General features: G+C 60.0%; 1 protein-coding gene across 2 annotated transcripts in view; it reads left to right on the top strand.

The window, feature by feature from the left end:
* FAH (fumarylacetoacetate hydrolase) overlaps window positions 1–13,647 on the top strand; it is a 51,560-nt gene that overhangs the window by 13,003 nt on the left and 24,910 nt on the right. For both annotated transcript variants that reach the window (XM_078880862.1, XM_078880863.1), the window contains exons 5-10: window positions 711–760; window positions 2,569–2,659; window positions 9,786–9,883; window positions 10,783–10,835; window positions 12,205–12,304; window positions 13,410–13,540. In XM_078880862.1, the coding sequence (XP_078736988.1) occupies window positions 711–760; window positions 2,569–2,659; window positions 9,786–9,883; window positions 10,783–10,835; window positions 12,205–12,304; window positions 13,410–13,540 (523 nt within the window). The remainder of the gene's footprint in view (window positions 1–710; window positions 761–2,568; window positions 2,660–9,785; window positions 9,884–10,782; window positions 10,836–12,204; window positions 12,305–13,409; window positions 13,541–13,647) is intronic.

Here is a 13,647-nt window from a genome sequence, read left to right as displayed (position 1 = left end):
GTGACTGTGTGTGTGTGTGTTTCTGTGGAGCGGTGGTGTAGTGGTTAGCGCGCTGCGCTACGAACCTGGCCACCCGGGTTCGATTCCCGCTCACGGCCAACGCCAGTGACGATTATCTGAACCGGTCTTGGGCCTCCCCTAGGTCGACTCAGCCTCAATTGAGTACCCGGTGCGATGTGCAAACATCGCCACTGGGGAGACAAAGGCGGTCGGGCGTGGTGCTGGCCACCCACCCCCTCGTGTACCGTTCCGGCCTTCATATGCGCTCGCTAACAGCACTTGCCAATACAGTCTGTTAAGGCTACACGGGGGATCTTTATCTTTATGTGTGTGTGTGTGTCTGTGTGTGAGTGTCCATGTGCGTGTTCATGTGTGTGTGTGTGTGTCCGTGTGTGTGTGTGTCCGTGTGTGTGTGTCCATGTGTGTGTGTGTGTGTCCATGTGTGTATGTGTGTGTCTGTGTGTGACTGTGTGTGTGTCTGTGTGTGTCTGTGTGTGTGTGTGACTGTGTGTATGTCTGTGTGTATGTCTGTGTGTCTGTGTGTGACTGTGTGAGTGTACATGCGGTGGTGGTGGCGGTGGTGGTGGCGGTGGTGGTGGCGGTGGTGGTGGTGGTGGTGGTGCAGGCGGTTAGCAAACCACTTGCCCCCACAATCTCTTTTTGAGGCTAACACGGGGGGGGGGGATCTTTGTCTTTACCTTTGCCGTCAGGGCATTCACGCTGCGAGAAGAGGCCACCATGCACCTCCCCGCCAACATCGGTGAGCGGCGCGCGGCATCGGTGGAAACTCCACGTTCCTGTGGCGGGAGCGAGTCTGTTCGACGGACAATTACCGTTGACCCCATCCCCACACCCCACAAAGTGGTATTCATTTTACCAACCGCCCCCGGAGAGAGGTGTGATGGGTTTGAATCAATGCCCACACCAGCATGGGGACTCGCCAACGCCGGCGACGATGATCTGAGCCGGTCCTGGGCCTCCCCTAGGTCCGCTCGACCTCAAATGAGTCGGACCGCCGCGATGGCGAGATGTTAACTACCTCGCCTGGTCTACAGGAGGTCGTGGGTTCAATCCCAACCCTGACGCCTGCTGCTGTATATTTGGAGTTTGCGTGTCTCTCTCTCATCATCATCATCACGGTGGCTATGAGATGTTGACTACCTCGCCTGGTACACAGGAGGTCGTGGGTTCAATCCCGACCCTGACGACGCCTGCTGCTGTATATTTGGAGTTTGCGTGTCTCTCTCTCATCATCATCATCACGGTGGCTATGAGATGTTAACTACCTCGCCTGGTCTACAGGAAGTCGTGGGTTCAATCCCAACCCTGACGCCTGCTACTGTGTATTTGGATTTTGCGGCGTCTCTCTCTCTCCCCGTGGTCACGTGTGTTTTTTTCTCCGGGTCCTCCGGTTTTTCCCTCCACAGTTAGAATCAACGTCACGCTTTCAGAGCGCTTGGAGTGCTGTGCATTTCCATACGATGATAAGCCACTTCGAGTCTGAAAAAGAGCTGAGTGGGCTTGACCTGGTAAAATTAAAACTATGTAATCAGATTAAATAGCTTTAAATTTAAGCCTGGTGCGGTGCGTAAACGCAACCTACGCCCTCGTGTGCCGTGCCGGCCTTCATAGGCGCTGCACGCTAACAGCACTTGCCCCGACAGTCCGTGAACTGTTGTCTTTGCATGAGTGGGTTTGGTGGGTGGGTAGGTGAGTGGGTGAGGGAGTGGGTGGGTGGGTCGTGAGGGAGTGGGTGGGTGGATGAGTGGGCGAGTGGGTGGGTGAGTGGGTGGGTGAGGGAGTGGGTGGGTGGGTGAGTGGGTGGGTGGGTGAGGGAGTGGGTGGGTGGGTGGGTGGGCGAGTGAGGGAGTGGGTGGGTGGGTGGGTGGGCGAGTGAGTGGGTGGGTGGGTGGGCGGGCGAGTGAGTGAGTGAGTGGGTGGGTGAGCGGGTGAGTGGGTGGGTGAGCGGGTGAGTGGGTGGGTGAGCGGGTGAGTGGGTGGGTGAGCGGGTGAGTGGGTGAGGGAGTGGGTGGGTGAGTGGGTGGGTGAGGGAGTGGGTGGGTGAGTGGGTGGGTGAGGGAGTGGGTGGGTGAGTGGGTGGGTGAGGAAGTGGGTGGGTGAGTGGGTGGGTGAGGGAGTAGGTGGGTGGGTGAGTGGGTGAGGGAGTGGGTGGGTGAGTGGGTGGGTGAGGGAGTGGGTGGGTGAGTGGGTGGGTGAGGGAGTGGGTGGGTGGGTGAGTTGGTGGGTGAGTGGGTGAGCGGGTGAGTGGGTGGGTGAGCAGGTGGGTAGGTGAGTGGGTGGGTAGGTGAGTGAGTAGGTGAGGGAGTGGGTGGCTGAGTGGGTGACTGAGTGGGTGGCTGATTGAGCGAACTCATTTGAGAAACACCGAGACAGAGCGAGTGACACCCAGACCCGGGGATTGAACCCAGGCTCTCGGCCGTGCTGGCTCCGTATCTCTGGACACGGCCATTATGAACCTCACGCCCCCCCCCCCCCCCCCCCCCCCCGAGCACTGTGCCCCCCAAATGGTTTGTTTAAATGGCACCTTTGTGTTTGGCGCGACTGCAGGAGACTACACGGACTTCTACTCCTCGCGAGACCACGCGACCAACGTGGGCATCATGTTCCGTGGTCCCGACAACGCGCTCATGCCCAACTGGTGAGGGGACACAGAGAGAGAGAGACTCACACAGCCAGCATTGCTCACAGATCAACTCCACGCACTCCCCTGCCTCTCCCCTCTCATCTCACTCTACTCCCCTCCACGCACTCTCCCACCTCTCCCCTCTCATCTCACTCTACTCCCCTCCACGCACTCCCCTGCCTCTCCCCTCTCATCTCACTCCACTCCCCTCTCATCTCACTCTACTCCCCTCCACGCACTCTCCCACCTCTCCCCTCTCATCTCACTCTACTCCCCTCCACGCACTCCCCTGCCTCTCCCCTCTCATCTCACTCTACTCCCCTCCACACACTCCCCTGCCTCTCCCCTCTCATCTCACTCTACTCCCCTCCACGCACTCCCCTGCCTCTCCCCTCTCATCTCACTCTACTCCCCTCCACGCACTCTCCTGCCTCTCCCCTCTCATCTCACTCTACTCCCCTCCACGCACTCTCCTGCCTCTCCCCTCTCATCTCATTCTACTCCCCTCCACACACTCCCCTGCCTCTCCCCTCTCATCTCACTCTACTCCCCTCCACGCACTCTCCTGCCTCTCCCCTCTCATCTCACTCCACTCCCCTCCACGCACTCTCCTGCCTCTCCCCTCTCATCTCACTCCACTCCCCTCTCATCTCACTCCACTCCCCTCCACGCACTCTCCTACCTCTCCCCTCTCATCTCACTCCACTCCCCTCTCATCTCACTCCACTCCCCTCCACGCACTCTCCTACCTCTCCCCTCTCATCTCACTCTACTCCCCTCCACGCACTCTGCTGCCTCTCCCCTCTCATCTCACTGTAGCCCCATGGTGAGCATGGTTGTGGTGAGCTTGGTAGTGGTGAGCGTGGTGGTGGTGAGCGTGACGGTGGTAGTGGTGAGCGTGGTGGTGGTGAGCGTGTTGGTGAGCGTGGTGAGTGTGGTGCTGCAGGCTGCACCTCCCCGTGGGGTACCACGGCCGCGCCTCCTCCGTGGTGGTGAGCGTGGTGAGCGTGGTGAGTGGTGAGCGTGGTGAGCGTGGTGGTGGTGGTGAGCGTGGTGGTGGTGGTGGTGAGCGTGGTGGTGGTGAGCGTGGTGGTGGTGGCGAGCGTGGTGAGCGTGGTGAGCGTGGTGGTGAGTGTGGTGAGCGTGGTGGTGAGTGTGGGGAGCGTGGTGGTGAGTGTGGGGAGCATGGTAGTGGTGAGTTTGGTGGTAGTGGTGAGTGTGGTGAGCGTAGTGGTGAGTGTGGTGGTGAGCGTGTTGGTGAGTGTGGTGAGCGTAGTGGTGAGTGTGGTGGTGAGTGTGTTGGTGAGCGTGTTGGTGAGCATGTTGGTGAGCGTGGTGAGCGTGGTGAGTGTGTTGGTGAGCGTGTTGGTGAGCGTGTTGGTGAGTGTGGTGGTGGTGAGCGTGGTGGTGAGTGTGGTGGTGAGCGTGGTGAGTGTGTTGGTGAGCGTGTTGATGAGCGTGTTGGTGAGCGTGTTGGTGAGCGTGTTGGTGAGCGTGTTGGTGAGCGTGGTGAGCGTGGTGGTGAGTGTGGTGGTGAGCGTGGTGAGTGTGTTGGTGAGCGTGTTGGTGAGCGTGGTGAGTGTGGTGGTGAGTGTGGTGGTGAGTGTGTTGGTGAGCGTGTTGGTGAGCGTGTTGGTGAGTGTGGTGGTGGTGAGCGTGGTGGTGAGTGTGGTGGTGAGCGTGGTGAGTGTGTTGGTGAGCGTGTTGGTGAGCGTGTTGGTGAGCGTGTTGGTGAGCGTGTTGGTGAGCGTGTTGGTGAGCGTGGTGAGCGTGGTGGTGAGTGTGGTGGTGAGCGTGGTGAGTGTGTTGGTGAGCATGTTGGTGAGCGTGTTGGTGAGTGTGGTGGTGGTGAGCGTGTTGGTGAGCGTGTTGGTGAGTGTGGTGAGTGTGGTGGTGGTGAGTGTGTTGGTGAGCGTGGTGAGTGTGTTGGTGAGCATGTTGGTGAGCGTGTTGGTGAGTGTGGTGAGCGTGGTGGTGAGTGTGGTGGTGAGCGTGGTGAGTGTGTTGGTGAGCATGTTGGTGAGCGTGTTGGTGAGTGTGGTGGTGGTGAGCGTGTTGGTGAGCGTGTTGGTGAGTGTGGTGAGTGTGGTGGTGGTGAGTGTGTTGGTGAGCGTAGTGGTGAGTGTGGTGAGCGTGTTGGTGAGCGTGTTGGTGAGTGTGGTGGTGGGCGTGGTGAGTGTGTTGGTGAGTGTGTTGGTGAGCGTGTTGGTGAGCGTGTTGGTGAGCGTGGTGAGCGTGGTGGTGAGTGTGGTGGTGAGCGTGGTGAGTGTGTTGATGAGCGTGTTGGTGAGTGTGGTGGTGAGCGTGGTGAGCGTGGTGGTGAGTGTGTTGGTGAGCGTGTTGGTGAGCGTGTTGGTGAGCGTGTTGGTGAGTGTGGTGGTGAGCGTGGTGAGCGTGGTGGTGAGTGTGGTGGTGGTGAGCGTGGTGGTGAGTGTGGTGGTGAGCGTGGTGAGCGTGGTGGTGAGTGTGGTGGTGGTGAGCGTGTTGGTGAGTGTGGTGGTGAGCGTGGTGAGCGTGTTGGTGAGTGTGGTGGTGGTGAGCGTGGTGGTGAGTGTGGTGGTGAGCGTGGTGAGTGTGTTGGTGAGCGTGTTGGTGAGCGTGTTGGTGAGTGTGGTGGTGAGCGTGGTGAGCGTGGTGGTGAGTGTGGTGGTGAGCGTGGTGAGTGTGTTGGTGAGCATGTTGGTGAGCGTGTTGGTGAGCGTGTTGGTGAGCGTGTTGGTGAGCGTGGTGAGCGTGGTGGTGAGTGTGGTGGTGAGCGTGGTGAGTGTGTTGGTGAGCATGTTGGTGAGCGTGTTGGTGAGTGTGGTGGTGGTGAGCGTGTTGGTGAGCGTGTTGGTGAGCGTGTTGGTGAGCGTGGTGGTGGTGAGTGTGTTGGTGAGCGTGGTGAGTGTGTTGGTGAGCATGTTGGTGAGCGTGTTGGTGAGTGTGGTGAGCGTGGTGGTGAGTGTGGTGGTGAGCGTGGTGAGTGTGTTGGTGAGCGTGTTGGTGAGCGTGTTGGTGAGCGTGTTGGTGAGTGTGGTGAGTGTGGTGGTGGTGAGTGTGTTGGTGAGCGTAGTGGTGAGTGTGGTGAGCGTGTTGGTGAGCGTGTTGGTGAGTGTGGTGAGTGTGGTGGTGGTGAGTGTGTTGGTGAGCGTAGTGGTGAGTGTGGTGAGCGTGTTGGTGAGCGTGTTGGTGAGTGTGGTGGTGAGCGTGGTGGTGGTGAGCGTGTTGGTGAGTGTGGTGGTGGTGAGCGTGGTGGTGAGTGTGGTGGTGAGCGTGGTGAGTGTGTTGGTGAGCGTGTTGGTGAGTGTGGTGGTGGTGAGCGTGTTGGTGAGCGTGTTGGTGAGCGTGTTGGTGAGTGTGGTGAGTGTGGTGGTGGTGAGTGTGTTGGTGAGCGTAGTGGTGAGTGTGGTGAGCGTGTTGGTGAGCGTGTTGGTGAGTGTGGTGGTGGGCGTGGTGAGCGTGTTGGTGAGCGTGGTGAGCGTGGTGGTGAGTGTGGTGGTGAGCGTGGTGAGTGTGTTGGTGAGCATGTTGGTGAGCGTGTTGGTGAGTGTGGTGGTGGTGAGCGTGGTGAGTGTGGTGGTGGTGAGCGTGTTGGTGAGCGTGTTGGTGAGCGTGTTGGTGAGTGTGGTGAGTGTGGTGGTGGTGAGTGTGTTGGTGAGCGTAGTGGTGAGTGTGGTGAGCGTGTTGGTGAGCGTGGTGAGCGTGTTGGTGAGCGTGGTGGTGGTGAGCGTGTTGGTGAGTGTGGTGGTGGTGAGCGTGTTGGTGAGCGTGTTGGTGAGTGTGGTGAGTGTGGTGGTGGTGAGCGTGTTGGTGAGCGTGGTGAGCGTGTTGGTGAGCGTGGTGGTGAGCGTGTTGGTGAGCGTGTTGGTGAGCGTGTTGGTGAGTGTGGTGAGCATGTTGGTGAGCGTAGTGGTGAGTGTGGTGAGCGTGTTGGTGAGCGTGGTGAGCGTGTTGGTGAGCGTGTTGGTGAGCGTGGTGAGTGTGTTGGTGAGCGTGTTGGTGAGCGTGGTGAGTGTGTTGGTGAGCGTGTTGGTGAGCGTGTTGGTGAGCGTGGTGGTGAGCGTGGTGAGTGTGTTGGTGAGCGTGTTGGTGAGCGTGTTGGTGAGCGTGTTGGTGAGCGTAGTGGTGAGTGTGGTGAGCGTGTTGGTGAGCGTGGTGAGCGTGGTGGTGAGTGTGGTGGTGGTGAGTGTGTTGGTGAGCGTAGTGGTGAGTGTGGTGAGCGTGTTGGTGAGCGTGGTGAACGTGGTGAGCGTGGTGGTGAGTGTGGTGGTGGTGTGTTGGTGAGCGTAGTGGTGAGTGTGGTGAGCGTGTTGGTGAGCGTGGTGAGCGTGGTGAGCGTGGTGGTGAGTGTGGTGTTGGTGAGCATAGTGGTGAGTGTGGTGAGCGTGTTGGTGAGCGTGGTGAGCGTGGTGGTGAGTGTGGTGGTGGTGAGTGTGTTGGTGAGCGTAGTGGTGAGTGTGGTGAGCGTGTTGGTGAGCGTGGTGAGCGTGGTGGTGAGTGTAGTGGTGAGCGTGTTGGTGAGCGTGTTGGTGAGCGTGGTGAGCGTGTTGGTGAGCGTGTTGGTGAGCGTGTTGGTGAGCGTGTTGGTGAGCGTGGTGAGCGTGGTGGTGAGTGTGGTGGTGGTGAGCGTAGTGGTGAGCGTGTTGGTGAGCGTGTTGGTGAGCGTGTTGGTGAGCGTGGTGAGCGTGGTGAGCGTGGTGAGCGTGTTGGTGAGTGTGGTGGTGAGCGTGTTGGTGAGCGTGTTGGTGAGCGTGGTGAGCGTGTTGGTGAGCGTGGTGGTGAGCGTGTTGGTGAGCGTGTTGGTGAGCGTGGTGGTGAGCGTGGTGGTGAGCGTGGTGGTGGTGAGCGTAGTGGTGAGCGTGTTGGTGAGCGTGTTGGTGAGCGTGTTGGTGAGCGTGGTGAGTGTGGTGGTGGTGAGTGTGTTGGTGAGCGTAGTGGTGAGTGTGGTGAGCGTGTTGGTGAGCGTGTTGGTGAGCGTGTTGGTGAGTGTGGTGAGTGTGGTGGTGGTGAGTGTGTTGGTGAGCGTAGTGGTGAGTGTGGTGAGCGTGTTGGTGAGCGTGTTGGTGAGTGTGGTGGTGGGCGTGGTGAGCGTGTTGGTGAGCGTGGTGAGCGTGGTGGTGAGTGTGGTGGTGAGCGTGGTGAGTGTGTTGGTGAGCATGTTGGTGAGCGTGTTGGTGAGTGTGGTGGTGGTGAGCGTGGTGAGTGTGGTGGTGGTGAGCGTGTTGGTGAGCGTGTTGGTGAGCGTGTTGGTGAGTGTGGTGAGTGTGGTGGTGGTGAGTGTGTTGGTGAGCGTAGTGGTGAGTGTGGTGAGCGTGTTGGTGAGCGTGGTGAGCGTGTTGGTGAGCGTGGTGGTGGTGAGCGTGTTGGTGAGTGTGGTGGTGGTGAGCGTGTTGGTGAGCGTGTTGGTGAGTGTGGTGAGTGTGGTGGTGGTGAGCGTGTTGGTGAGCGTGGTGAGCGTGTTGGTGAGCGTGGTGGTGAGCGTGTTGGTGAGCGTGTTGGTGAGCGTGTTGGTGAGTGTGGTGAGCATGTTGGTGAGCGTAGTGGTGAGTGTGGTGAGCGTGTTGGTGAGCGTGGTGAGCGTGTTGGTGAGCGTGTTGGTGAGCGTGGTGAGTGTGTTGGTGAGCGTGTTGGTGAGCGTGGTGAGTGTGTTGGTGAGCGTGTTGGTGAGCGTGTTGGTGAGCGTGTTGGTGAGCGTGGTGAGCGTGGTGGTGAGTGTGGTGGTGGTGAGTGTGTTGGTGAGCGTAGTGGTGAGTGTGGTGAGCGTGTTGGTGAGCGTGGTGAACGTGGTGAGCGTGGTGGTGAGTGTGGTGGTGGTGTGTTGGTGAGCGTAGTGGTGAGTGTGGTGAGCGTGTTGGTGAGCGTGGTGAGCGTGGTGAGCGTGGTGGTGAGTGTGGTGTTGGTGAGCATAGTGGTGAGTGTGGTGAGCGTGTTGGTGAGCGTGGTGAGCGTGGTGGTGAGTGTGGTGGTGGTGAGTGTGTTGGTGAGCGTAGTGGTGAGCGTGTTGGTGAGCGTGTTGGTGAGCGTGGTGAGCGTGTTGGTGAGCGTGTTGGTGAGCGTGTTGGTGAGCGTGTTGGTGAGCGTGGTGAGCGTGGTGGTGAGTGTGGTGGTGGTGAGCGTAGTGGTGAGCGTGTTGGTGAGCGTGTTGGTGAGCGTGTTGGTGAGCGTGGTGAGCGTGGTGAGCGTGGTGAGCGTGTTGGTGAGTGTGGTGGTGAGCGTGTTGGTGAGCGTGTTGGTGAGCGTGGTGAGCGTGTTGGTGAGCGTGGTGGTGAGCGTGTTGGTGAGCGTGTTGGTGAGCGTGTTGGTGAGCGTGGTGGTGAGCGTGGTGGTGAGCGTGGTGGTGAGCGTGGTGGTGGTGAGCGTAGTGGTGAGCGTGTTGGTGAGCGTGTTGGTGAGCGTGTTGGTGAGCGTGTTGGTGAGCGTGTTGGTGAGCGTGGTGAGCGTGTTGGTGAGCGTGTTGGTGAGCGTGTTGGTGAGCGTGTTGGTGAGCGTGGTGGTGAGCGTGGTGGTGAGCGTGTTGGTGAGCGTGGTGGTGAGCGTGGTGAGCGTGTTGGTGAGTGTGGTGGTGAGCGTGGTGGTGAGCGTGGTGGTGAGCGTGGTGGTGGTGAGCGTGTTGGTGAGCGTGGTGGTGAGCGTGGTGGTGAGCGTGGTGGTGAGCGTGGTGGTGGTGAGCGTAGTGGTGAGCGTGTTGGTGAGCGTGTTGGTGAGCATGTTGGTGAGCGTGTTGGTGAGCGTGGTGAGCGTGGTGAGCGTGGTGAGCGTGTTGGTGAGCGTGTTGGTGAGCGTGTTGGTGAGCGTGGTGGTGAGCGTGGTGGTGAGCGTGTTGGTGAGCGTGGTGGTGAGCGTGGTGAGCGTGTTGGTGAGCGTGTTGGTGAGCGTGTTGGTGAGCGTGGTGGTGAGCGTGGTGGTGAGCGTGTTGGTGAGCGTGGTGGTGAGCGTGGTGAGCGTGTTGGTGAGCGTGTTGGTGAGCGTGGTGGTGAGCGTGGTGAGCGTGTTGGTGAGCGTGTTGGTGAGCGTGTTGGTGAGCGTGGTGGTGAGCGTGGTGGTGAGCGTGTTGGTGAGCGTGGTGGTGAGCGTGGTGAGCGTGTTGGTGAGCGTGGTGGTGAGCGTGTTGGTGAGCGTGGTGAGCGTGTTGGTGAGCGTGGTGAGCGTGCTGCTGCAGGCTTCACCTCCCCGTGGGCTACCACGGCCGCGCCTCCTCCGTGGTGCCGTCGGGGACTCCGATCCGCCGCCCCCACGGGCAGACGCGGCCCCACGACGGTGAGCACACACCTCCCGTCCAGCGGCACGCACGCACACGCGCACACGCACGTACACGCACGTACACACGCGCGCATGCACGCACGTACATGCGCGCACACACACACGCACGTACACACGTACACGCATACACGCGCGCACACACACGTACACGCGCACACGCGCATACACGCGCATACACGCGCACACGTACACACACGCGCACACGTACACACACGCACACACACACACACACGTACACGCACGTACACACGTAGACGCGCACACAAACACACTACATTCACGTGCACGCACGCACACTACGCGCACACACTACCCACACACACACACTTGACACACGTGTGTGTGTGTGTGGGGGGGTCTGCGTGTGTGACCTCAAGGTGCACATGGCCTGGCACTAGCGTCGTGGTCACCGCCACTTAAGTGGCGGTTGTTGTTGTTGTTGTTGTGTAGGTGTATGTGTGTGTGACACGACTGTGTTCCCGTGCGTACGCGTGTGTGCGTGTGCGCCTGTGTGTGTGCGTGTTTATGTATCTATGTGTGTGTGTGTGTGCGTGTGTGTGTGTGCGTGTGTGAGTGTGTGTGTAGGGAGCGGTAGTGCAGCGGTTAGCGCGCTGCGCTACGAACCCGGCGACCCGAGTTCGATTCCCGCTCACGGCCAACACCAGTGACGATTATCTGAACCGGTCCCGGGCCTCACCTAGGTCGACTCAGCCTCAAATGAGTACCTGGTGCGGTGTGTAAACATCGCCACCGGGGAGACAAAGGCGGCCGGGCGTGGTTGCTGGCCACCCACCCCCTCGTGTGCCGTGCAGGCCTTCATAGGTGCTCGCTAACAGCACTTGCCCCTACAGTCTGTTAAGGCTACACGGGGGATCTTTGTCTTTGTGTGTGTGTAGACCAGCCCCCCGTGTTCGGAGCGAGCCGCCTTCTGGACTTCGAGCTGGAGATGGTAACAACAACAACATCAACAACAACAACAACATCAACAACAACAACAACAACGACGCAGCCTGCGGACACCCCCGTTCACACCGCCGTGTTTCTATTAGCCTCACGACAACAACAACAACAACTACGACAACAACAACAACAACACCGCTACTACCACGCGCCCTTCGCTCGCCAGTGACGTCATCGTGAGCCACCGCTCTCTGACGGTCCACGGTTAGACGAATTTGAAAATAATTCCACCGCATCGTCACCCCCCTCGCCCCCCCCCCTCGCCCCCCCCCTCGCCCCCCCTCGCCCCCCCCCTCTCCACCCCCCTCGCCCCCCCCCTCTCCCCCCCTCGCCCCCACCCCTCTCCACCCCCCTCGCCCCCCCCTCCCCCCCCCTCGCCCCCACCCCCTCTCACCCCCCTGTCACCCCCCCTCGCCCCTCCACGTGACCCCTCTCCCCCCTCTCCCCCCCATCTCCCCCCCTCCCCCTCTCCCTCCTCGCCCCCCCCCTCTCCACCCCCCCTCGCCACCCCCTCCCCCCCCCCTCGCCCCCACCCCCTCTCACCCCCCTGTCACCCCCCCTCGCCCCTCCACGTGACCCCTCCCCCCCCCCTCTCCCCCCCTCCCCTTCTCCCTCCTCGCCCCCCCCCCCCTCTCCCCCCCCCTCTCACCCCCCTCGCCCCCCCCCTCTCACCCTTGTCCCCCCCCCTCTTCCCCTTCTCCCCCCTCGCCCTCCCTGCCCCACCCTCTCTCCCCCTCGCCCTCTCCCCCACTCCCCCCCTCTCCCCCCCCCCTCTCCCTCCCCCTCTCCCCCCCTCTCCCCCCTCGCCCCCCCCCTCTCCCCCCCCCTCTCACCCCCCTCGCCCCCCCCCTCTCACCCTTGTCCCCCCCCCTCTTCCCCTTCTCCCCCCTCTCCCCCCTCGCCCCCCCCCTCTCCCCCCCCCCCTCTCACCCCCCTCTCCCCCCCTCCCCCTCTCCCTCCTCGCCCCCCCCCTCTCCACCCCCCCTCGCCCCCCCCCTCCCCCCCCCCTCGCCCCCACCCCCTCTCACCCCCCTGTCACCCCCCCTCGCCCCTCCACGTGACCCCTCCCCCCCCCCTCTCTCCCCCCTCCCCCCTCTCCCTCCTCGCCCCCCCCCTCTCCCCCCCCCTCTCACCCCCCTCGCCCCCCTCCTCTCACCCTTGTCCCCCCCCCCTCTTCCCCTTCTCCCCCCTCGCCCTCCCTGCCCCACCCTCTCTCCCCCTCGCCCTCTCCCCCACTCCCCCCTCTCCCCCCCCCCTCGCCCCCTCTCCACCCCCTCTCCCTCCCCCTCGCCCCCCTCGCCCCCCTCGCCCCCCCCCCTCTCCCCCCTGTTCCCCCCCCCCCCCCACGTGACCCCCAGGCCTTCTTCGTGGGGCCCGGCAACCGGCTGGGCGAGCCCATCGCCATGGAGCGCGCACAGGACCACATCTTCGGCATGGTGCTCATGAACGACTGGAGCGGTGAGACACAACAACCACAACAACAACCACAACAACAACAACCACAACAACAACAATATGAACTACAATAGCAACCACAACTACAACAGCAACCACGACGACAACAACACGCACGGCAACAACAATCACAACAATAACAACAACAATCACACCAACAACCACAACAACAACCACAACAACAACCACATCAACACGCACGGCAACAACCATCACAAACATAACAACATTCACAACAACAATCACAACCATAACAGCAATCACAACAATTACAGCAACAATCACAACCATAACAACATTCACAACAACAATCACAACCATAACAGCAATCACAACATTCACAACAACAATCGCAACAACAATCACAACAACAATCACAACAGCAACCACAATGACGATGCAGTTCGACTAGTAACAGTTGGACGAGTCTCCACTCATCGCCTGCGTAGAGAGAGAGAGAGACAGGGCAACTGCATTGAACATGGCTGGTGACGATGACGATGATGATGACGATGATGATCATGATGACGAGGATGATCATGACGATGATCATGACGATGATGATGACGATGATGATCATGACGATGATGATGACGATGATGATCATGACGATGATTATGATGATGACGATGATGATCATGACGATGATGATGACGATGATGATCATGACGATGATTATGATGATGACGATGATGATCATGACGATGATTATGATGACGACGATGATGATCATGACGATGATGATGACGATGATCATGACGATGATTATGATGATGACGATGATGATCATGACGATGATGATGATGATGACGATGATGATCATGACGATGATGATGACGATGATGATCATGACGATGATTATGATGATGACGACGATGATCATGACAATGATGATGATGATGATGATGACGATGATCATGACAATGATGATGATGATGATGACGATGATGATCATGACGATGATTATGATGACGACGATGATCATGACGATGATTATGATGACGACGATGATGACGACGATGGTAATAACGATGGTGACGATGACGATGATGATCAAGAGGTGGAGGAATCCTCCGTAATCTCACTGCCCCCCCCTCCCGCCGCTCAGCCCGCGACATCCAGAAGTGGGAGTACGTGCCGCTGGGGCCCTTCCTGGGCAAGAACTTTGGCACCTCCATCTCCCCCTGGGTGGTCACCATGGAGGCGCTGGCGCCCTTCACGCTGCCCAACGCAAAGCAGGTGCGGCGGTGACCCTCGGTAACCCACGGTGACCCACGGTAACCCACGGTGACCCACGGTAACCCACGGTGACCCTCGGTAACCCACTGTGACCCACGGTAACCCAC

The sequence above is a fragment of the Lampetra fluviatilis genome, chromosome 59 (assembly GCF_964198595.1).
Source record: "Lampetra fluviatilis chromosome 59, kcLamFluv1.1, whole genome shotgun sequence".
Taxonomy (NCBI): domain Eukaryota; kingdom Metazoa; phylum Chordata; class Hyperoartia; order Petromyzontiformes; family Petromyzontidae; genus Lampetra; species Lampetra fluviatilis.
Note: the sequence above shows the minus strand (reverse complement) of the source record. Positions and strands in the feature narration are given on the sequence as shown.